Raw genomic sequence first — 23,957 nt, forward strand, 5'->3', positions numbered from 1 at the left:
TGCTGCCCAAGCGGGGCACGAGCAGTTAATACATTCTTTTTCTTGTAATCTGTTAGTGCTGTGCCAGTTGATCTCTCAACAGAAGTTTCAACTACAGTCGATTTGTTTGATAAGTTTTAGATAATGATTGCAAGGCTGTAACTATCGTGTTGATGATTCCTAAGGCCCAAACTATTCCATTTTCTTTTATCTTTTACAAAAACTAAAGTCAGAACTCAGAAAGATACGGTTGGTGCTATAGCAGTTCCTTTGGAGTCTGACTTTATATGTGAAATTGTGAATTCACAACTCCAAAGGTGGCTTTGGCTACCACGGTCTTCTTTTTCTCTGGGGCTTTGGGCAGCAGAAGACTGGCCATTTTTTGAGGCGTGGCGGGGGCCTAATTTTTTCGCTACCTCAATTAGTTTTTTTTCATGAGAGATCTTGATATTTAACACCCAATATGCTTGACTCACTTAGGGTGTGTTTGTTTTGAGGAATGATGTGATCCATCATCTTCTCACTCCTCACTTTTTATATTTGGTTCGTGGAATGAAATAAGTTGATCCATCACCACCTCATTCCTCATAAGCTAATAATTAGTATATGCCTGAGGAATGGATTGATTCCACCAAAATTCATGGAATAAATTCATGATGCATTGCCTCAGGAAGCATGGGGTGACTCCACAAAACAAACACACCATTGGATTGACACCTAATCCACATGACTTTCAAAACTTACGAATTACTTCGATTCAAGTGTTTTCCTCTCCTTTTTCTTTTTGTTTTTGCAGCCGTTGTGAAATGCTATATTTTTTGCGACGTTGTGAAATGCTATTTATGCCCTGCCACACTCTCTCTTATGCACGCACACCCTAGACAGATTACTCTAAGCAACTACTCCGTACTTTCATCAGGACCTCCGTGCCCTATAAATTACTCGTATGCACGCACACCCTAGACAGATTGCTGCAATGGCAAAGTGTGATAACTAAACTAATTTCATCAGGACCTCCGTGCGCTATAAATTAAATGAAATAGATAGCATATAGGATATTCATAACGGATTCCAGCATTTTAAACAAGCCTTAAAATGCATGTAACAAACAGTTTAGTACTTGCAAAAAGACGAGAGCCTCAAGGCTCACCCCTTTCTTGAGCGATGGTGTTCTAGGACAAATTGAAACCAGGCATACGGCGTCCAGTTGGCTGCGTCTTCCTGGAGTAGTTCCCGGGTACGGAAGTTTTTCCAACGACATATTCGAATCCAAATGGAACACATATATCCAGTGCAGTATATGTGAGATGTGGAGTGTCTCCTTCACCTTCTGATTTCAGAGGCCTTGTGGCTTCAGCCTTCACATGACTGAATTCTGTCAGGGCTATGCCAACACATTGGCTACTTGTTCAAGGTGTGCAGGTCTACAAACTTGAATTCAGTCTGCTAAAATCATCGTTCCCACAAGTATTTTTTTCGTTGCCACGAGTATTTCAACTGCTAGCAAGCAATTCGATTTCCAGAGACAGAAGAGAAGTATCTAGCTATGAAACCAGGCACAAGTTCCACGCGAAATTTATAGCATTTTGACAAGGTCAAAAATAATTATCAGTAATTAAATAAGATAATAGTCTGATACAAGGGGCATAGTCCATCTGATACTGTTGTGTTATCGAAATGCCCAGCACCCCATCAATAACATCAATCAAGTAATCCTAAAAAAGAATAACATCAACTCGGCAAGCATGAGCGACAAAGTTGATCATAGTGGAGTTTCAACAAACCTAAAAGCTAATTTGAGTAACATAAGCAGCATCTTCAAAGCTCCCACTCCCCTAGAATTTACCAGTACTTACGCAAACACAAGCAACACCATCCCAACAAGGTGAAATGTGCAAGAACAATATCATCCTCTGCTTTCAGTTTTTTTTTTTCAGCGGGCGCCTAAGGGACAAACCTCGAGGAACCAACCTGATGAAACAATCTAGTTGCCCCCCCTCTCAATCTGAAGACTGAAGAGGCTCACCAAGGGCAGCATCGTTGTTCTGCGACTGCTTTCTTTCTTTCCTTTTTTTTAATGAAAGCGGAGGGGAAAGAGTATTCCCCACCTGCTATATTGCTCTTGAACAGCAAAGCACTTGCTGTTCAAACATGATAGGAGGTTTACATGGAGGAATTACATATTCAACAGATTCAAGCCAGAATGGAAACAAAGGCGTTACACCAATATGTGACTACATATCTATCACCACTAGGAAAGCGAAATTGCCACAGGGCAGCAGCTTCTTTCAAGGCCGCACCAAGGCGAGCAAAGGATGGCTCCATATGTTGAAAAACCACGTCATTTCTATGCTTCCAGATCTTCCAGGACAGCAGCAGCAAAAACACATGATACTGTTTGGCAGGAATTGATTCTGGTCTTCTCACATCCCATAGTAGTCCTACCAAGGCGTCGTCCACTGAAAAACCCTTTTTTGTCCAGACATTTTCAGCAAAGGGACACCTAAATATCAAGTGATCGGCACTTTCTGATGCTTGCTTGCACAGCTCGCAGTTGTCATCTTCTACAATTGATTTCTTCTTCTTCAGGTTTGCTCGGCACTGGATTCTTTCTTGGATCAAAAGCCAGGCAAAGAACTGGACCCGAGGGGGGCACAATTGGACCAAGCTAGCAAGAGAAGGCTCTGGCTGATGCCATGTGTTTTGATAGCTTTGTATACAGGTCCAGCCTGAAGCACACCATCAGCAGCGGCAAATGGGCAGATACGGTTATCCGGCCTGTCTTCAAGCACTATCTCAGTGATAATACCTAACACCTGTTCCAACTCTCCTGCAGACATTCTCGAAAGGCGTGGTACCAAGAATTCATGAATTCCATTATCTACCACTTTTTGAAGCTGATTTTTTTTTTACGTTCAAAAAGAAGCTGAATTTCTTTAACCTTTGCATGACTGAAGAGGTTAGAGAATCAAGCAGCTAGCGGCACCTTCCCTGTCCAGCAGTCATTCCAAAAGTCTGTTGCTCGGCCATCACCAACGTCTACAAAGGTGATACTCTGGTACAGTGGAAGAAGTGAGCGCAACGCCTCCCAATGAGGACCAACAGCATTTTTACCTTTCAAAATGCTCAAATCCACTTCTTCACGTGCCCACTGAGCCCAAGCCGAGTTGGCGGGGTGATGCAGCCTATGGAGAAGTTTCAGCAGCAAGCATTGGTTTTGAACGGCAACGTCCTTCACTCCGAGCCCCCCTTTTTCTTTCGGCATGCACACCTGATTCCATGCAACTAGGCATCTGGCCCCATTGGTGCGGTCCTTCCCTGACCAAATAAAGGTTCTTCTTTTCTGGTCTAAGGATTCAATAGTTTCTGCAGGAAGAAGCATAGCAGCCATGAGGTAAGAGATGGCACTGTCCACAACTGAGTTCACAAGAACTTGTTTTCCTTTGGGGTTCAGGAACATCGCTTGCCATCCCGCGAGCTGTTTATCTGCTCTTGCAATCAATGGAGTAAATGCTGACAAATTGAGCTTGACATCAGAGAGGGGGAGCCCCAGGTACACCTGAGGGAAACTGTCAACTTTGCACTGCAGAACTGCTTTGAACTGGCTGCACTCTGCTTCAGAACTGTGCCACCAAGGTGCTTTTGTGGTAGTTGATCTTCATCAGGGCTGTAGCAGCTGAGAATTGGTCCAGGAGGGATTTGAGTGTCTGAACTGCACCTAGCTCTGCAGGGATAAGTAGCAGTGTGCCATCCGCATATTGAAGAATGGGGCAGCTCCTATCCGGTGCAAGAGTCTGGGAGATAGAGCCGTCGTGATTGATCAGAGCCTGAAGCACATCAGCCACAAGCAAGAACAGGTATGGGGAAATGGGGTCCCCTTGTCGCAGCCCTCGTTTGGGTCCTGGCACTCCGTTTACTAATACTGCTGACATGGACGTCCTGAGAAGGGACCTGATCCACAAACACCATTTTTTGAGAACCCTCAATACTCCATAATCGCCATGAGGCTCTGCCAGTTCACTGAGTCATAAGCCTTCGCAAAATCTAGTTTAATTACCAAGCTAGGAATTTTCCTCTTATAGCAGCACTGAACCAGTTCCGTGGCAAGGATGAAATTTTCAGAGATCGATCTCCCTTTTATAAATCCAGTTTGGTCAAGAGCTACCAGACTTTGAATTTGATTTTGTAACCTACTTGTGAGGACCTTCGAGATGAGCTTCACAGAGAAATTTTGCAGGTGAGATCACACCTGGCTTTTTGGGCAGCAGGACAATGTAGGCTCTATTTATCCTCTCCATTTCTGCCTCATTGTTGTTGAAGGCACACAGAAGTTGTTCCAATTCTGGCTTGATAAAGTCCCAAGCAGCAGTATAGAAGGAAGCACCAAACTGTTGTGGACTCCTTTATAGGACGCCACTATAGGCGCAGGATGAGGAGGGCCACGGCCAGCAGTGGCTAAGGCCTTTTCAGTTTTAGTAAGAGAATAATCAGGGAGGATTTTTAGGATCTAGATCATTGTTTGTTAGGAAGGAAATGCACCTGGACTATAAATGATGCACTTAGGAATGTAATCAATCTTATCGAAGAAGAATAGAACCACCCAGGCGGGTGGTGTTCCTCTTCGACGGTGGCTGCGCGCGGTTCTGCCGCTGCCGCCGGTGATCTTCCCACCGCGCCATTGCCCCGCTATCCTCTCCGTTCCAATCTCCAGTCCCAGCTCCTTCTCCGTTCTCCCCTGCATACTCCACGACGGCAACGCCGTATCAATTTGGTATCAGAGACCATCTCTGGTGCATCGACTTCCATGTCCGGCACCATTCTTGATCCTACGGCCATGGACGCAAAGCTTGATCGCATCTTGGGCCAACTCACCACCATCAACAACCGTCTCAATTCCCACGACTCTCGTCTAGCGCACGTGGAGACCGGCAAGACCAACGATGACAAGGGCACCGGCGGGAACGACGACCACAGTGGCGATGACGAGGTGGAGGACGACGCGCACGACATCGAGCGCAACCGCGCCTGGGCCTCGTTTCGTGACCGCGCCCTTCGCGACCGGGACCGCTTCGCCCGCGGCGCATTCGATCGCGACTTCTCCAGCCGCGGCTACGACGATCGTGGCGGCCGCGGCCACGATGATCGCGGTGGGCGGGGTTACGACAACCGCGGTGAGCGCGGCTACGAAGACCGGGGCGGCCGCGGCTACATTGACCGCAGCGGGCGCGGCTACACCGACCGCGGCTTCGACGACTACGACGCCCGCGACTTCAGCCGGGGCGCCCGCGACTACGGATGAGAAGGTCGCGACCGTGACCAGGATCGCAACTACGACTGCGGTGGAGGCCGTTTCCTCGATCGACGTCGTGATCCGCACAGGACACCCAAAATTCCGTTTCCCACCTTCAATGGGGAGTCGGATCCATTGACCTGGCTCAATAAATGCGACAATTTCTTCCGCGGCCATCGTGTTCCAGAAGATGAGAAGGTGTGGATGGCCTCCCTGCACCTCGACGGTACCGCGGCGGAGTGGTACTACCAGATGGAGCGCAACTTCGGCATGGTTCCGTGGCCGTGTTTCGTGGATTTCGTCAACCTTCGCTTCGGGCCACCGATCCGCACCAACTCGATCACGGAGATCAAGGCATTGATCCGCACAGGCACCGTGGAGGACTATTCGCGGCGCTTCCTGGCCCTGCTTGCGCGCTGCGACGACCTCGCCACGCAGACGGTGATTGACCTCTACACGGGAGGTTTGGGTCAGCCACTGGCCCATGACGTCGAGATGCAGCACCCCGCCAATCTTCAGAAGGCCATGAGCCTTGCGCGGGCGTTCGAGCAACGCCAAGCGGAGTCCTCTGTTGTCAACAGTTCAGCGGCGCCTAAGGGCTCTAGCCGTCGGGCAATTGCGTCAGCCACCACTGCTGCCCCTGGCGCCATGGTGCAGGATGGCAAGACGGAGGGGCCACGGCCACGCTTTCGCCGCCTTACGCCGGTGGAGATGCAGGAGAAACGCCAAAGTGGGCAGTGCTATTTCTGCCTGGAGTCGTACAATAAGGATCATAAGTGCGCCGCCAAGGGCGTCTTCCTCATGGACTTGGCGGACGGCGAGGACGACCCCCTCAGCGAGATCAATGACTTGGAGATATCCCTCTCCGCGCTGACTGGCCTCAGCTCCGCTGATTCTATGCTGCTGCAGGTCACAGTGAGCGGCGTCCAACTGCGGGCGTTGGTGGACACGGGCTCCACCCACACGTTCATCCACTCCACGCTCGTGGAGCGCCTGGGTCTCACCGTCACGCCGCGCGTCGGCCTCAACGTCATGGTGGCCAACGGCGACCGGGTGCGCAACCCGGGCGTCTGCCTCGCTACTCCGGTCACCATTGGTGGGGAGGCCTTCTCCATCGACTGTTTCACGCTTGACTTGGGCGGCTTCGATCTGGTCCTTGGCGTCTAGTGGCTCCGGACGCTGGGGCCCATCGTCTGGGACTTCGGCGCCCTAGCGATGTCTTTCTGGTACAACGGCAGCTCCCATCACTAGACCGGCATGCACAGTCAGGGCGTGGCCACCCACATCATCGCCGACCTTCGTGCGGTGCTAGAGGAGCTACTGTAGTCGTACCACGACATCTTCGAGGAGCCCCGTGGGCTGCCGTCACCACGCCACCACGACCACAGGATCCACCTCCTGCCGAGCACCCCACCTGTGGTGGTGCGGCCGTACCGGTACCCGTAGCTCCTCAAGGATGAAATCGAGCGACAGTGCGAGGACATGCTCGGCCAAGGGATCATCCGGGAGTCGACCTCACCATTTTCCTCCCTGGTGTTCCTTGTCCGCAAGCACGACGACAGTTGGCACTTCTGTGTCGACTACCGCGCCCTCAACGACGCCACCGTGAAAGATAAGTTCCCGATCCCAGTGGTCGACGAGCTCTTGGACAAGCTGAAAGGTGCCCACTTCTTCACCAAGATTGACTTACGCAATGGGTACCACCAGGTGCGCATGCATCCGGACGACGTCGCCAAGACTGCCTTCTAGACCCACCGTGGGCAATTCGAGTTCCTCGTCATGCCCTTTGGCCTCACCAATGCACCGGCGACATTTCAGGTGCTCATGAACGATGTGCTCAAACCTTCATCCGTCGCTTTGTTCTAGTTTTTTTATGATATTCTAATCTACAGCCACTCGTGGGCTGAGCGCTTACAACATGTCAAGGCTATGCTACAGCAGATGCGCGACCATCATCTCTTCGCCAAGCGCTCCAAATGTTCCTTCGATGTGCCATCTATGGCCTACCTCGGTCACATTATCACAGCCGAGGGGGTCGCCATGGATCCTGACAAGGTCGTTGCGGTGGAGGCGTGGCCACAACCCCGCTCAGTCCAGGCGCTGCGCGGATTCCTCGGCCTCACCGGTTATTACCGAAAGTTTATCGCTGGGTACGGTGGTGTCGCAGCGCCACTTACTGCTCTCCTCAAGCAGGAAGCCTTCACCTGGACAGCGGAGGCCGAAGTGGCTTTCCTCGCCCTCAAGACTACGCTGATCACTGCGCCTCTCCTCTAGCTTCCAGACTTCACCCAGCGGTTCGTGGTGGACTACGATGCGTCTGGCGCAGGGCTTGGCACTATGCTGCACCAAGGTGATGGCGCCATTGCCTTCTTCAGCCAGCTAGTTGCTCCTCACCATGCGAAGCTGCCAGCTTATGAGCGCGAGCTCATTGGGTTGGTCAAGGTTATCCGTCATTAGTGCCCTTACCTCTAGGGTCAGGCGTTCACCATCCAAACCGACCACTAGAGCCTCAAGTTCCTCCTTGACCAGCGCCTGACGATGATCCCTCAGCACATGTGGGTGTCCAAGCTATTCGGCTATGACCTCACAGTTGAGAACCGCGCTGGGAAGCTCAACACCATCGCAGACGCGCTGTCGTGCCGTGACGAGGTGGCGGCGGTCCTAGCTCCCTTCGGGCCCCTCTTCACCGACTTTGATATCCTACATGCTGAGCTGTAGGATGACATAGCGGCCTGGAACCTTCGCCACCAGCTTGCTGCAGGAACAGCACCGGACGGCTGGCAACTCGTCGATGGCTTGCGGCTCTACAAGGGCCGTGTCTTAGTTCCAGAGACCTCCAGCTTGTGGCCGTAGCTGCTCTGAGATGCTCATGAGGCCGGCCATGAGGGTGTCCAAAAAACTCTCCATCGGCTGCGGGCTTCCTTCTACAACAGCCGTGCCCATCGGCTGGTCCGCGACTTTGTTCGGGGGTGCGCCATTGAAAGCATCTAGGCCCCTAGTTGGATTTTGGTGATTAATGTCAATACAAGATTACTATGACTAACGGGTGTTTTGCAGAGGCAATTAAGTTAGGTCATGGTAATGGAGATCGATTAGGCAATCGAAGTTGTCATGCCCCTACGATGGAAACCGTTTCGGTTTTCAAAGGATGGACGACAAGGTTAAGGATAACTAGTTCTAAGTGTCGATTGGAGTTGGAGAGACACTTAGAGTAGTTTAGGACTTTGTTTTTCCTTTGGCCGTACTATGAAGGGGGGTATGAACGGGTAGCTTGACCTAGTTGAGTCTAGTGAATTAGGTGTGGTGCACACTTGTTAAAACTAGCTCTAGGTAGCTCCTATGAATGCCTAAGATCTTTTGGAGCAAACTTCATTCACATATGTTCGGAAGTTGGAAGTGAATGGAGGGTCAAACACTGACCGGACGCTGGCTCCGGTGCGACCGGACGCTGGCCGCAGGGTCCGGTCAGTTCATTTGACCAAGGGGATCAAGTCTAGTGTGACCGGACGCTGGGAAGTCATGTGACCGGACGCTGAGGGCTAGCGTCCGGTCGACTCCAGTAAGGGTCCAAACTTGGGAAAGAGTGACCGGACGCGTCCGGTCAGTGTGACCGGACCCTGAGTATCCAGCGTCCGGTCGTTTATAGTAAGCATCCAAGAGCGACCAGACGTGTCCGGTCGGTACTGACCGGACCCTGACAGCGTCCGGTCATCACTTGAAAACTGTACGCGGGTTGAACTGATCGGAGCGTCCGGTCAAAACGATCGGAGCGTCCGGTCATCTCGCAGAAGCTCATAACGGTTCGTTTTTCAGGCTAGCTTATAAATAGAAGCTCCACTCGTGAGTGGAGTATCTTTTGCTCATTCCAACAGCTGAGGAACACGTTTGTGAGTGCCAAGAAGAGCAAGGTCCTAGTGAGGTGTTTGTGATTTGAGAATCCAAGAGAGTAGCCTCACTAGCAAATCAAGAGTAGCAAAGTGTGCATCCATCTTCTCATTAGGCTTCGCGTGGTCAAGTGAGAGTTCGTGCTTGTTACTCTTGGTGATTGCCATCACCTAGACGGCTTGGTGGTGATTGGGAGTTTGGTGTTCACCCGGCAGAGCTTGTGGGTGACCCAACTCAAGTTGTGAGCGGCTTTGGGTGATTCGCCGCGACGGAGTGTCGAAGAATCAACTCGTAGAGAGCACTTGATCCTTGCACGGATCAAGGGGGAGCTACACCCTTGCGCGGGTGCTCCAACGAGGACTAGTGGGGAGTGGCGACTCTCCGATACCTCGGCAAAACATCGCCGCGTTCCTTTCTCTCTCTATTTACTTTGAGCACTTACTTTGAGCATTTACTTTGAGCAATTCAATACTTGTTTTTACATCCATAGAATTGCTTGCTAGAGTAAGTTTGGAACTTAGGTTGCGAGGTTGTTGTGCATTAGTTTGATATAAACACTTTTCTAGGCACAAGGGGTTAATTGGGCTATCCGTAGGATTTGATTATTGCAAGAGAATTTAGAATTAGCTCAATTCACCCCCCCTCTTGGGCATCTTGATCCTTTCAATTGGTATCAGAGCCTCGTGCTCACGTTTTTAAGCTTAATCGCTTAGAGCAAGATGTCTCACGGGGATGGACCTCCTCCTATCTTTGAGGGAGATGATTTTCCATATTGGAAAATCCGCATGGAGGCTTACTTAGAAGCTCTAGATGTTGGAATTCTTAAAGCCGCCTCTCAAGGGTTCCCAGCACCTAGGAATGCCGCACAACTTCAAGGCGATGAAGTGAATTATGAAAAATGGAATGCAAAGGCTCACAACACCATCTTTAGAGGCCTTTGCAAAGATGTGTTTAATCGTGTAAGGAACCACAAAGACGCCCATGCACTATGGTTGGACATTTGTGCACTCCATGAGGGAACCAAGAGTGAGCGTGAGGAACGCTATCATCTTGTGATTAAAAAGCTAAATTCTTTTGAGATGTTTCCCAAAGAAAGTGCTAATGAGATGTATTCTCGATTAAATGTTCTTGTAGAGGAAGTCAATGGGCTTGGACTCACTCAAATGTCACCATCCGACGTTGTGAGAAAAATCTTGAGTGTCCTCCCCATTGATAAATATGGGCACATTGTGACCGTGCTACATCAAGGTGATCTTTCCGCCACTACACCGACACAAATCTTGGGAAAGATCAATGCTCATGAGATGTACATGCACATCACACCACAAGATGGCTCATCCTCTACAAAGAAGAAAGAGAAGGACTTAGCATTCAAAGCTAGCCAAGACAAGGGCAAAGCAAGACTTGAGTATGAGAGCTCAAGTGATGAAGATGATGAAGAAAGCCTTGCCCTCATGGTGAAGAAGACCACCAAGATGCTAAAAAGGCTAAACAAGAGTGGCATCAAGTTTGATGGCAAGAAGAAGAAGTTCTTCACTAGCTCAAGAAGAAAGCCAATCTCCAAGATGGATTGCTACAATTGTGGCGAACTTGGTCATCTAGCTCATCAATGCACAAAGCCCAAGAAAGACAAGTTCAAGAACAAGGGCAAGAAAGATGATTCAAGTGATGAAGATGAAAAGAAGAAGAACAAGCCATATAAGAAGAGAGATGGCAAAAAGAGGGAGTTCTATAAGAAGAAGAAGAGTGGCAAGGCCTATATTGTCGGTGATTGGCTCACGGACATTGATTCATCAAGTGGATCATCCGATGATGATAGTGACGATGAAAAGGTGGCCGCCATTGCTATTGATCTTGCATCTTCACCGCCACCATCGCCATCATCCTCTACACACCTATGCCTTATGGCCAAAGGTGAACGCAAGGTAACTAAGAGTGATGATAGTAGTGATGATGAACATGCTAGTGATGATGATAGTGATAGCGATGATGATGACTCACCTACATATGATGATCTTGTCAAAATACTAAGAAAATATACTAAGATCATTAGAAAAAGTAGAGCTACAAATGAAAAACTTGATGCTAAAAATGATTCACTCTTAGCTAAGTGTGATACATTAGAAAAGGCTAATGATGAGCTCAAAGAAACAAATGATTCTATATCATCCAAACTCAAGGAGCTCAAATCTTCTAAGAAAGAGCTTAAAGATAAAAATGATAAACTTGAGTGGGTGCACAATGAGCTTATCACTAGTCACAATAAGCTAAAAGATGAATATACAACTCTAAAGATCAATTATGATACCCTTATTATTGCACAAGAATTCTTACCAAATGAGCCACATGATGCTACTAACCATGTTGTTAAGATTGATATAGCTACCTCATGTGATGATTTAATTGATGAAAGCATTGAGCATGGATCTAGTAGCAAGGGCAAGCAAGTGGTTGAGTGCAATGACTATGATGAGTATGTCAAGCTCAAGAGTAACAATGAGAAGCTCATGAAAGATCTTGAAGAGATGAAAAGTCACAACACCATTGTGCTAGAAACTCTTGATCATGACAAAGAGGTGATCCTTGAGAATGAGAAGTTAAAAGAAGAAATCAAGAAACTCAAGGAGGAGAAGAACAATGATATTCTCAAGGAAGAGAACAAGAAGCTCAAGATGGAGAAAGAGCATCTCAAGGTGGGATTGAGCAAGTTTGCTAGAGGCAAGCATCTCCAAAGTGAGCTACTCATGAATACCGTCATGAAGATGGATAGAAGTGGCATTGGATATATGGCAAGTGTAGAGAAGAAGAAGGCTCAAGCTCAACACCAACAATCAAAGCCAAAGCCAAAGCCAAAGAGATGTTTTGAGTGTGGACAAGAAGGCCACTTTGCTCATGAGTGTCAAACTCCACCACCACAACCCTTGCCCAAGCATGCTAGACCCTTTGCTTTCAATGCTCACTACATGCTTAGAAAAGATTCGAGTGGAAAGATGAAAGTCATGTTCTTAGGTCCCCCCAACAAGAGTAGGCCTAAGAAAATTTGGGTGGCTAAGTCACTTGTTGAGAAGGTGAAGGGCCCTCAACAAGCTTGGATCCCTAAAGCTTGAATCTCTTGTGTGTAGGTGAACTACAAGACCGGTGGAAGTCATTGGGTTATTGATAGTGGTTGCACTCAACATATGACCAGTGATCCTCATATGTTCACCTCACTAGATGAAGAGGTAGATGGACAAGAGAAAATAACATTTGGAGATAATTCAAAGGGCAAGGTCAAAGGATTGGGCAAAGTGGCAATATCAAATGATCATTCCATCTCCAATGTGCTCTATGTTGCTTCATTGAGTTTCAACTTGCTATCCGTTGGATAATTGTGTGATCTTGGCTTCCAATGCTTGTTCATCGAGAAGGAGGTGGTTGTATCTAAGGTAGATGACAATCAAGTGATATTCAATGGATTTAGATACAACAATTTATATCTAGTTGACTTTACCTCCGAAGATGCAAACTTGAAGATTTGCCTATTCACCAAAACAACACTTGGGTGGCTATGGCATAGAAGGCTTGCTCATGTTGGGATGAGCTCACTCAAGAAGCTTATGAAGAATGATTTGGTGAGAGGATTGAAGGATGTGAAGTTTGAGAAGGACAAGCTTTGTAGTGCATGTCAAGCCGGCAAGCAAGTTGCAAACACTCATCCAACCAAAGCTTTCATGTCAACCACAAGAGTGCTAGAACTCCTACACATGGATTTATTTGGACCAACAACATACAAGAGTTTGGGAGGAAATCTCTATTGTCTTGTGATTATGGATGACTATTCAAGATATACATGGGTGTTCTTCCTTCATGACAAATCCGAAGTTGCATCTTGTTTCAAGAAGTTTGCTAAGAGAGCTCAAAATGAATTTGAAGTGAAGCTCAAGAAGATAAGAAGTGACAATGGCAAAGAGTTTGACAACACAAACATAGAAGCTTATTGTGATGAAGTTGGAATCAAACATGAAGTCTCCGCAACCTATACTCCTCAACAAAATGGTGTAGTTGAGAGGAAGAACCGGACTTTGATCACTCTTGCAAGGACAATGCTAGATGAGTACAACACCCCCGAAGCTCTATGGGCGGAAGCAATCAACACCGCATGTTATGCATCCAACCGCCTATTTCTTCAAAAGTTCCTTGTCAAGACACCATATGAGTTGCTCAATGGGAAGAAGCCGGACGTCTCCTTCTTTAGGGTGTTTGGTTGCAAGTGCTACATCTACAAGAAGCGGCAACACCTAGGGAAGTTTCAAAGGCGTTGTGATATAGGTTTTCTTGTTGGTTACTCATTGAAGTCCAAAGCATATAGAGTATTTAATCATGCCACCGGCTTGGTTGAAGAAACATATGATGTGAAATTTGATGAATCTAACGGCTCCCAAGGAGCACATGAGAATCTTGATGATGTAGGTGATGAACCATTGAGGGAGGCTATGAAGAATATTCCGGTGGGAGACATCAAGCCAAAAGATGATGAAGATGATGTACAAGTCATTAACCAACCCTCTTCATCAAATGTACCACAAGATGGTGAAAAAGTTGGGAGAGTAGAATGAAGATACTCATATCTCCCATGAGCAAATGGTGGTACAAGCACAAGATGTTGATGCTCCACAACCTCCTCCTCAAGTGGTCAATAGAAGAAATACACCTCTCCTACAAGATCATCCACAAGATCTCATCATAGGGAGTCCAACAAAGGGGGTGATGACTCGATCTTAAAAACTTACCTCATTTATTGCTCATCACTCTTTTGTCTCTTGCTATGAGCCTACCAAGGTAGAAGAAGCTCTAAAAGATCTGGATTGGATCAATGCCATGCATGAAGAGTTGAACAACTTCACTCGCAATGAAGTTTGGAATCTTGAAGAGCGACCAAAAGGTGCAAGAGTGATTGGAACAAAGTGGGTGTTCCGCAACAAGCAAGATGATCAAGGTGTTGTTGTGAGGAACAAGGCAAGACTAGTGGCAAAGGGGTTCTCTCAAGTTGAAGGTTTAGATTTTGGAGAAACCTTTGCACCGGTTGCAAGATTAGAAGCCATCCGTATCCTTCTTGCATATGCATCACATCATGAAATGAAACTATATCAAATGGATGTGAAAAGTGCATTCTTAAATGGCTTTATTAATGAACTAGTCTATGTTGATCAACCTCCCGGGTTTAAAGACCCTAGATATCCTAATCATGTTTATAGGTTGTCCAAGGCACTATATGGGCTTAAGCAAGCCCCAAGAGCTTGGTATGAGCGCCTTCGTGATTTCCTTATTGAGAAGGGCTTCACCATTGGGAAGGTCGACACCACACTATTCACCAAGAAGCTTGATGGGCAAATCTTCATTTGTCAAGTATATGTTGATGATATCATCTTTGGATCATCAAATGAAGACTCATGCAAAGAATTTGGTGAATTGATGTCTAAGGAGTTTGAGATGTCAATGATTGGTGAGCTTACATTCTTTCTTGGTTTTCAAGTCAAGCAAATGAAAGAAGGCATCTTCATCTCTCAAGAGAAATACACAAAAGATCTTCTCAAGAGATTCAAGATGGATGAATGTAAGCCAATCAAGACCCCAATGCCTACCAATGGACATCTCGACCTAGATGAGGGAGGTAACTCGGTTGATCAAACTCTCTACCGTTCTATGATTGGTAGCTTGTTATATCTAACCGCATCTAGGCCCGACATCATGTTTAGTGTGTGTATGTGTGCTAGGTTTCAAGCTAGTCCTAAGGAAACACATTTAATTGCTGTAAAAAGAATCCTTAGGTATCTTAAGCACACGCCAAGCATTGGCCTTTGGTATCCCAAAGGAGCTTTATTTGAATTAATTGGCTATTCCGATTCGGATTACGCCGGATGCAAAGTTGATAGAAAGAGCACATCCGGAGGGTGCCATTTGCTTGGTAGATCACTTGTGTCTTGGTCCTCCAAGAAACAAAATAGTGTGGCTTTGTCCACCGCCGAAGCGGAATACATTGCCGTGGGTGCTTGTTGTGCACAAATATTATACATGAAACAAACTTTACTAGACTATGGAGTAGTTCTAGAGAAAGTACCTCTTTTGTGCGACAATGAAAGTGCGGTAAAACTTGCAAATAATCCGGTTCAACACTCTCGCACCAAGCATATAGATATCCGCCATCACTTTCTAAGAGATCATGTAGCTAAAAATGATATATCACTAGAAGGTGTAAGATCCGAAGATCAATTAGCGGATATCTTCACTAAACCGCTAGATGAGGCTACATTTTGTAAATTGCGGAATGAGCTCAATGTACTTGATTTTAGTAACTTCACTAAAAATTGAGCTTGTGTTGTCCCTTGCATTCATTGTAATATACAACATGTTTAATTTATGGCAATGCATATAGGGCTTGTCTAACATGGTTAAGATAACCGCCGAAAAGCGTGTGAAAAAGCTTAACCTTGGATCAAACTTGACAAGCAACTAGATTTACTTACAAGTATTACATATGCATGAATGTTGTTTTTGTCGTTTTGTTCCATTTGCCCTCTTGTTGCCTATTTTCTTAAAAAGAATTATAGCCTAAGGCAAAATATTTTGAAAAATATGAGGGTTTGAGAGAGGTCACTCACATCAGTCCCAATTGGTGTTTATTTGGATCTTATTCAAGTTGGGACTTGATTGGGAACAGGCAGCGCGAAGGAAGTTTGAAGATTTGCTGGAAAAGGTGCACCGGACGTTGCACCGGACGCTGCTGTCCAGTGTCCGGTCAGTTCACAGGAGGTGAACTGCTGTTGAAGGAGTGACCGGACGCTGCATCTATGCGTTCGGTCAGAAAGGGTTCAGCGTCCGGTCGATCGAAGGATGATCAAGTTGTACTGACCGGACCCTGCCTGCGTCTGGTCATGGACCACCGGACGCGTCCGGTCACGATTCTAGAGGATTTGGACCTCTCTGGAATCGACCGGACGCTGGCTGGTAGCGTCCGGTCGCTACCACCGGAGCGTCCGGTCAGTGGATCTCGCACGACTTTAGGACTCTTTTCGGTTTCCTTTTCTATCGCGTTTGGGGGATTATTTATCCAAGCCGTGTTCCTCTTCCTTGACCTAACCAGCACCGCCGTGCCCTAGCCCGAGCAGCCGCGCCGCCGTAGCCTCGCCGAGTCGCTGCCGTTCCTCGTGCCACCGCGCTCGGCCCCCCCTCGCCAGCCATGCGCCACCTCCTGCGCCTCCTCCGCTCGATAGCCGCCACGCGCCGCCATCCCACGTGCCACCGCGCTCGGCCCCCTCGCCAGCCAAGCGCCACCGAGCTCTAGCCCTGCCTCGCCTCTGCAGCACCACGCCTGCCACCTCACGCCCAAGCTCACCGCTCCACCGTCGCCAAGGCGGCCAATCTTCACGCCGGAGTGACCTTGCCCTATCCTCCCATTGATTGGTAAGGCAAGTTTTGTGTTTCAATCTTGATCTCCAATTGTGACCTAGATCAAAGTCTAAATACACTGATTCCCCATTGCATTCAGGGCGTTTGACCTAACCCTAGCCGATTCCGAGATCCCCCACGTGACATCTTATCTATTCTCGGATCGCTGATCGTCAGGTAGAAAGCCACTCGATTCAAGTTCGCATCTAAAATTGCTTTCTCTATTAGGATTTCGCATCTATTAGACATATGGTATTTATTTGTATATCCATCTATTCTATCGTGCAGCGAGTCAGTTCCGTTGTGTTTTGTCTGGCAGTTGGCAGTCAACTCGGAGCCAAGCTCGCGAGTAAGGATCGAGGCCAAGCCTCGAAAGCGGCAGTTTGATAGTTGATCTTCATCAGCGGCAGTTCACCATCTTGTCAGTTCAGATGGCTCGCACCAAGAATGTTGGTGGTGGCCCAGGTGATGATGATCGGAGGCCCCCGCCTCGTCAGCCAGCCGGATCTAAGGGCAAGTCAACCAAGCAGGTAACATCCAAGAAGCGGAAGTACCCTGACGCAGAGACAGCGAGAGCTGCAGCTGTTGCAGAGGCCGCAGAGCGTGCCGAGAGAGGTGGCACCCACAGCGGAGTTGTCATTGCAGATCAGCCAGTTTCACCCGCAATCAGAGCTACGATTGAGGATGTTGAGCGTCATCACGGTAGTCCAGCTGGGACTGCTACGCTTGTAGGACGATAGGTTGCCATTGAGGAGGGTCCATCAGCACAGCAGCAGCCCCCACCAGCAGAGCCTCAGCCAGCCTAGGAGACTTAGGAGAGTCAGGAGACCGAGCCGGCACCTCAGCTATGTTGCTCGAGTCATACCAGTGCTGCAGTTCCACCGAGGCCAGTTACACAGCGCAAGGGTTCACGCCCTCTGCCCAGACCACAGGGTCCGCCTCTAGTGGTACACCTCGACTTGAGGGCCGCTATAGCCAGGCTGGTTTAGCAGCTGCGGTTTGTTGAGTTTGAGGTTTGGTTTCCTCCGAGGAGGGATGAGAGAGCAGCTGAGGGGTTCTACACGCCACTGTAGGAGGATTTCTACAATGCATATCTTAACAATGGGGCAGTGTTCAGATATCAGAGGATCTGTCAGATAGAGTCTATTGTGGCAGTAGCCGGAGAGAGCATTCGGCCATACTTGTCATATTTGCCAGGACTGTTAGATCTGATTGGACGGACAGGGATATATGTACCTTCTTGGGTCCATCAGTTTTATGCCTCACTCTTCATCGATCCACATCACAGATTCATTCACTTTGCTTTCAGAGGCAAAGACTATAGAGTGACGAGTAGTAGGGCTAGAGAGATACTGAGGCTATAGGAGCAGCCTATAAAGATGCATGAGGTCTGTTATGGATAGCAGGGACCTCCCAGGCGTCCCCATGGAGGGTTGGTACCCCCTACAGATTTAGTGCGCCATTGCTTCAAGGAGCCCTTTGGTGAGGGGTCGAGCAAGAACCCCAGTGACTTGACTCCTACAGCGAGAGTACTAGAGGCCATTATCAGGAGGACACTGCTTCCCAGGTTGGGATATAGGGAGGGCCTGACTCGCTTACAGCTATGGCTTCTCAATACCATTCTGCAGAGGACAATCTTTGACATCTGGGACCTCCTTCTTTCAGAGATGGAGGATACTATAGCTGAGGGATTCAAGGGTCACAGGCAGCTTCCCTATGCTCATTGGATCACGTTCCTCATCCGCAGAATAGTGCTTGATAAGCCCCCTGGTATGATGGATGAGTATACAGGTGCCACCACAGAGTTCCCGGCTTACAACCTATCACAGAGGATCAGACACGCCACTCCTCAGGCACCCAGTTAGCCTAGCCGTTGCCCCGACGTGCTAGAGTCTGCAGCTCAGCAGGATGAGATCATCAGAGGGATTGCAGCCACTGAGGAGGAGGAGCTAGAGGCACAGCAGGAGGTGAGTGAGTACAGTGACAACTCTGACGATGACTACCAGCCTATACCTCAGATGCCTCCACGCAGACACGATGCAGAGGCAGGTAGCTCTAGTTCTGCTCCACCTGCTCCACAGACAGACCCCGCTCTCATTGCTATTCTTGAGCGGATGCAGCAGGATCAGACACGACAGGCACAGGAGACAGCTGCCAACTTCACACAGTTTCAGGCTCATCAGGATGAGTTTCAGCGGCAGCAGCAGCTTCTTCAGCACCAGCAGTTACTTATGCAGCAGCAGCTCATGGGATTCATGCAGCATATAGTGACAGCCATTGGGATCCCACTACCATAGACTTCGCCCCAGCTTGCACAGTCGCCTACCACTTCGACGACTCCAGCAGTACAGCCCATCGGGCTTTAGAGTCAGGGACAGCCTCCAGCTCAGTTTCCTTCACCTCCTATATAGGTGTCCCAGTGGTTAGCCTCACCTGGTGTAGCCCCGCAGTTCACTCCTTATCACATGGGTTTCTCACCAGAGCAGACTTCCTCACTATTCGTGCCTGAGTCGTCAGTCTCTAGGAGTCTTGGAGCATCATTCAGCGAGTTGACCGGCATGCCTACTCCACCTCACATGCATACTGCCGGTCCGTCTATAGCAGCTCCAGCTATCATGACTACTCAGAGGCTCCCCTCATCTATCGCCTCGTCAGATCCTACGACAGACATGCTTGCAGCTTCACAGGCAGCACCAGCCCTAGCTCAGACCCAGACCGCTTCAGCGACACTTCCTGCTTCAGAGGGTCAGTCAGTTCAGAGCTTAGGGTTAGATGATGATGGTGCCCAGTTCCATCTTGCTCCACGTACTTCCGCGCCTGACTCGTCCGCTGCAGCCCTGCCGTCTGACCCTTAGGTTTTGGTGTTTGACGCCAAAGGAGGAGAGGGTTTGAGTATGTAGACTTAGGGGGAGCGAGTTTTAGGGGGAGCTAGTTATCTAGTATTAGCTTATTATATACATTTGGAGTTTTATTTGTGTGATACACTATTACTTATGCATTCGTGTGTTTACTTTCATGCATACTATTATATATATGTGATAGTGCTATCTACGTGATTGTGATATTTGACATGTGTGACTTCTACTTTGCTTTATCTATATGTCATATCACTTGTGTAATGCTCATTTGTTTTTGCTTCCGCGTTTATACTTCGAAGCAAATGAGCTTTGTTATTTGTACTCATGCTTAATTCATATCCCTTGAGTACATTGTGTTGGCTTGGGTCATATAAGCTTGACTAACTCTTCTGTTCTTATTGACAAAAGCTTATATGAACCAAGCCCGTCAAAAACCTCACTCCACAACATACTCAAGGAAGTATTGTCATCAATCACCAAAAAGGGGGAGATTGAAAGCATCTAGGCCCCTAGTTGGATTTCGGTGATTAATGTCAATACAAGATTACTATGACTAACAGGTGTTTTGCAGAGGCAATTAAGTTAGGTCATGGTAATGGAGATCGATTAGGCAATCGAAGTTGTCATGCCCCTACGATGGAAACTGTTTCAGTTTTCAAAGGATGGACGACAAGGTTAAGGATAACTAGTTCTAAGTGTCGATTGGAGTTGGAGAGACACTTAGAGTAGTTTAGGACTTTGTTTTTCCTTTGGCCGTACTATGAAGGGGGGTATGAATGGGTAGCTTGACCTAGTTGATTCTAGTGAATTAGGTGTGGTGCACACTTGTTAAAACTAGCTCTAGGTAGCTCCTATGAATGCCTAAGATCTTTTGGAGCAAACTTCATTCACATATGTTTGGAAGTTGGAAGTGAATGGAGGGTCAAACACTTACCGGACGCTGGCTCCGGTGCGACCGGACGCTGGCCGCAGGGTCCGGTCAGTTCATTTGACCAAGGGGATCAAGTCTGGTGTGACCGGACGCTGGGAAGTCATGTGACCGGACGCTGAGGGCCAGCGTCCGGTCGACTCCAGTAAGGGTCCAGACTTGGGAAAGAGTGACCGGACGCGTCCGGTCAGTGTGACCGGACCCTGAGTATCCAGCGTTCGATCGTTTATAGTAAGCATCCAAGAGCGACCGGATGCGTCTGGTCGGTACTGACCGGACCCTGACAGCGTCCGGTCATCACTTGAAAACTGTACGCGGGTTGAACTGATCGGAGCGTCCGGTCAAAATGATCGGAGCGTCCGGTCATCTCGCAGAAGCTCATAACGGTTCATTTTTAGGCTGGCTTATAAATAGAAGCTCCACTCGTGAGTGGAGTATCTTTTGCTCATTCCAACAGCTGAGGAACACGTTTGTGAGTGCCAAGAAGAGCAAGGTCCTAGTGAGGTGTTTGTGATTTGAGAATCCAAGAGAGTAGCCTCACTAGCAAATCAAGAGTAGCAAAGTGTGCATCCATCTTCTCATTAGGCTTCGCGTGGTCAAGTGAGAGTTCGTGCTTGTTACTCTTGGTGATTGCCATCACCTAGACGGCTTGGTGGTGATTGGGAGTTTGGTGTTCACCCGGCGGAGCTTGTGGGTGACCCAACTCAAGTTGTGAGCGGCTTTGGGTGATTCGCCACGATGAAGTGTCGAAGAATCAACCTGTAGAGAGCACTTGATCCTTGCGCGGATCAAGGGGGAGCTACACCCTTGCGTGGGTGCTCCAACGAGGACTAGTGGGGAGTGGCGACTCTCCGATACCTCGGCAAAACATCGCCGCGTTCCTTTCTCTCTCTATTTACTTTGAGCACTTACTTTGAGCATTTACTTTGAGCAATTCAATACTTGTTTTTACATCCATAGAATTGCTTGCTAGAGTAAGTTTGGAACTTAGGTTGCGAGGTTGTTGTGCATTAGTTTGATATAAACACTTTTCTAGGCACAAGGGGTTAATTGGGCTATCCGTAGGATTTGATTATTGCAAGAGAATTTAGAATTAGCCCAATTCACCCCCCCCTCTTGGGCATCTTGATCCTTTCAGCCATCTGTCAGTGCAACAAGATGGACCATCTCCACCTGGCTAGTCTACTACAGCCCCTGCCGGTGCCGACCCATGTCTGGAGCGACATTGCCATGGATTTTGTCGAAGGCTTTCCACGGGTCACCAGGAAGTCGGTCATCTTGACCATCGTCGACCGCTTCTCCAAGATGGCTCATTTTGTGGCTTTGAGCCATCCCTACTCCGCGTAGTCCATTGCTCGGGCCTTCTTCGACAACATCATCTGGCTACATGACTTTCCATGCTCAATTGTTAGTGATCATGACACGGTCTTCACCAGCCACTTCTAGGAGGAACTGTTCAAGCTGGTCGGTGCAAGCTCCTACGGAGCTCGACCTTTCATCCCCAGACGGACGGTCAATCGGAAGTCACCAACCGAATCATTGTCATGTACCTGCGGTGCCTAGCTAGTGACCGCCCTCGTTCGTGGCTGTAGTGGCTGTCTTGGGTGGAGTACTGCTTCAACACTTTGTACCAATCAGCGCTTCAGGCTACGCCATTTGAGGTGGTCTATGGCAGGGCACCACTGGCCCTTGTGTCCTACAGTCCAAGCATGGCTCGGGTGGCTGCTGTGGATCGTCAGCTCCATGACCATGACACCTTCCTGACAGAGATTCATGAACACCTCACCTTGGCTCAGGACACCATGCGGGAGCACCAAAACAAGAAGCGCCGCCATGTGGAGTTCGCTGTTGGTGATTGGGTACTGCTTCATCTCCATCAGAGGATAGCTGTGGGCATTACATCCGCCTCCCCTTCCAAGCTTGCACCATGCTATTTTGGGCCCTATCAGGTGGTTGCACGGCTAGGCGCTGTGGCTTATCTTCTGCCGCTTCCTCCAAAGGCGCGCATACATGATGTCTTTCACGTCGCCTTGTTGAAGAAGTATGAAGGTGATCCACCTGCTGCCATTATGCCATTACCAATCATTCTTTGTGGTCATGTGGTGCCTACTCCTTCTCAGGTGGTTCGAGCTCATCTCAACCGTGGTACCTGGGAGCTGTTGGTGTAGTGGATAGGTTGTTCTCTTGCTGATGCCACTTGGGAGCCGATCGCTGATTTCAAGGAACGTTACCCAGAGTTTCAGCTCGTGGATGAGCTGTTTGTTGGGGAGGAGGGAAATGTTGTGGACTCCTTTATAGGACGCCACTATAGGCGCAGGATGAGGAGGGCCGCGGCCAGCAGTGGCTAAGGCCTTTTCAGTTTTAGTAAGAGAATAATCAGGGAGGATTTTTAGGATCTAGACCATTGTTTGTTAGGAAGGAAATGCACCTGGACTATAAAGGATGCACTTAGGAATGTAATCAATCTTATCGAAGAAGAATAGAACCTCCTAGGCGGGTGGGGTCCCTCTTCGACGGTGGCTGCACACGGTTTTGCCGCTGCCGTCGGTGATCTTCCCACCACGCCATTGCCTCGCTATCCTCTCCGTTCCAATCTCTAGTCCTAGCTCCTTCTCTGTTCTCCCTTGCATACTCCACGATGGCAATGTCGTATCACAAACCCATCAAGTGCTATTCCTACCCATGCCATGCAACACAGATTTGGCCTCCTGGATTGTGATGGGAGCTGACAGGGTGGAGTCATCAAAAGGGGCTTGGTCACCACAGACTTCCTATAAACTAAAATCCCATCTTGTATCCACTACTACACCAAGCAGCTCAGTGTAGGAAGTGAAAGCTTGGGTCTTAGCAGCATGATCACTGACAACTGCACAGTCCACCTCAATTTCTTTGATCTGACTTTTTTTTTCTCGAACCACGTAGGAGGCTGCACATCATTTCATTAAGGTAGAAAAAAACAAGTACACGGGTCTGGGAGACCCAACCCGAGCACTAGGACACACACACACACACACACACACTAAGGAGACCAGCACATCAGCGTGCCATAAACTAACTAACAGACGACCAACAACTCCCAGGACTTAAACTCCAGAGGGGAGCGACCTGGATAAAAGCTGTGTGAGCTTAGAGGCCCCGGCCATACACCAAAGACCACCCTCCATGCACACAGCACTGATAACCTCCTAAACACTCGGCCTTAAGTTCTGGAAGACACAATCATCATGATGCTTCTAGACCTCCCAAGCTACTAAGATTATCAAAGTGTTCAAACCCTTTCTAATTTCCTTTGGAGCCACTGCATTAGTTTTCCTCCACCATCCCAAGAAGCGACTCACAGTTGGATCAGGCACCAGAAACAGTAGGCCAAGCTTCTAGAATATCAAGGCCCACACTTGGTGAGTGAATACACATTCAACCAGCAAGTGATGTATGGTCTCCTCAGCCTAATCACAAAAGAGACAAGCATCTGGATGGGGAGGCCTCTTTTAGCCAACCTATCGGCTGTCTAGACCCTATTGTGGAATACCAGCCAAATGAAGAATTTACAGCGTGGGGGTGCCCAAGTTTTCTAGACCCTTCACCATGGTCC

The 23,957-nt window shown here is 48.5% G+C and overlaps 3 protein-coding genes across 3 annotated transcripts; all 3 read left to right on the top strand.

The window, feature by feature from the left end:
• The first annotated feature begins 4,813 nt into the window (after positions 1-4,813).
• LOC136523850 (uncharacterized) lies at positions 4,814-5,278 on the top strand. The gene has a single exon (XM_066517392.1). It carries the CDS (start codon positions 4,814-4,816, stop codon positions 5,276-5,278), a length of 465 nt encoding a protein of 154 aa, XP_066373489.1.
• A 195-nt stretch (positions 5,279-5,473) lies between these two features.
• LOC136523852 (uncharacterized) lies at positions 5,474-6,436 on the top strand. The gene has a single exon (XM_066517393.1). It carries the CDS (start codon positions 5,474-5,476, stop codon positions 6,434-6,436), a length of 963 nt encoding a protein of 320 aa, XP_066373490.1.
• A 315-nt stretch (positions 6,437-6,751) lies between these two features.
• On the top strand, positions 6,752-7,543 carry LOC136523853 (uncharacterized mitochondrial protein AtMg00860-like). The gene is made up of 2 exons (XM_066517394.1): positions 6,752-6,966; positions 7,162-7,543. Exons 1-2 carry the CDS (start codon positions 6,752-6,754, stop codon positions 7,541-7,543), a joined length of 597 nt encoding a protein of 198 aa, XP_066373491.1.
• The last annotated feature ends 16,414 nt before the right edge of the window (positions 7,544-23,957 follow it).

Source organism: Miscanthus floridulus, chromosome 18 (assembly GCF_019320115.1).
Source record: "Miscanthus floridulus cultivar M001 chromosome 18, ASM1932011v1, whole genome shotgun sequence".
In the NCBI taxonomy this organism is placed as follows: Eukaryota; Viridiplantae; Streptophyta; class Magnoliopsida; order Poales; family Poaceae; genus Miscanthus; species Miscanthus floridulus.

Excerpts from the sequence above, each read along its gene's own strand:
- LOC136523852 (XM_066517393.1), top strand. The coding sequence starts at position 5,474 with ATGGCCTCCCTGCACCTCGACGGTACCGCGGCGGAGTGGTACTACCAG.
- LOC136523850 (XM_066517392.1), top strand. The coding sequence starts at position 4,814 with ATGGACGCAAAGCTTGATCGCATCTTGGGCCAACTCACCACCATCAAC.
- LOC136523853 (XM_066517394.1), top strand. The coding sequence starts at position 6,752 with ATGCTCGGCCAAGGGATCATCCGGGAGTCGACCTCACCATTTTCCTCC. Across the intron at positions 6,967-7,161 it reads AAGATTGACTTACGCAATGG|CCACTCGTGGGCTGAGCGCT; the intron begins GTACCACCAGGT and ends TCTAATCTACAG.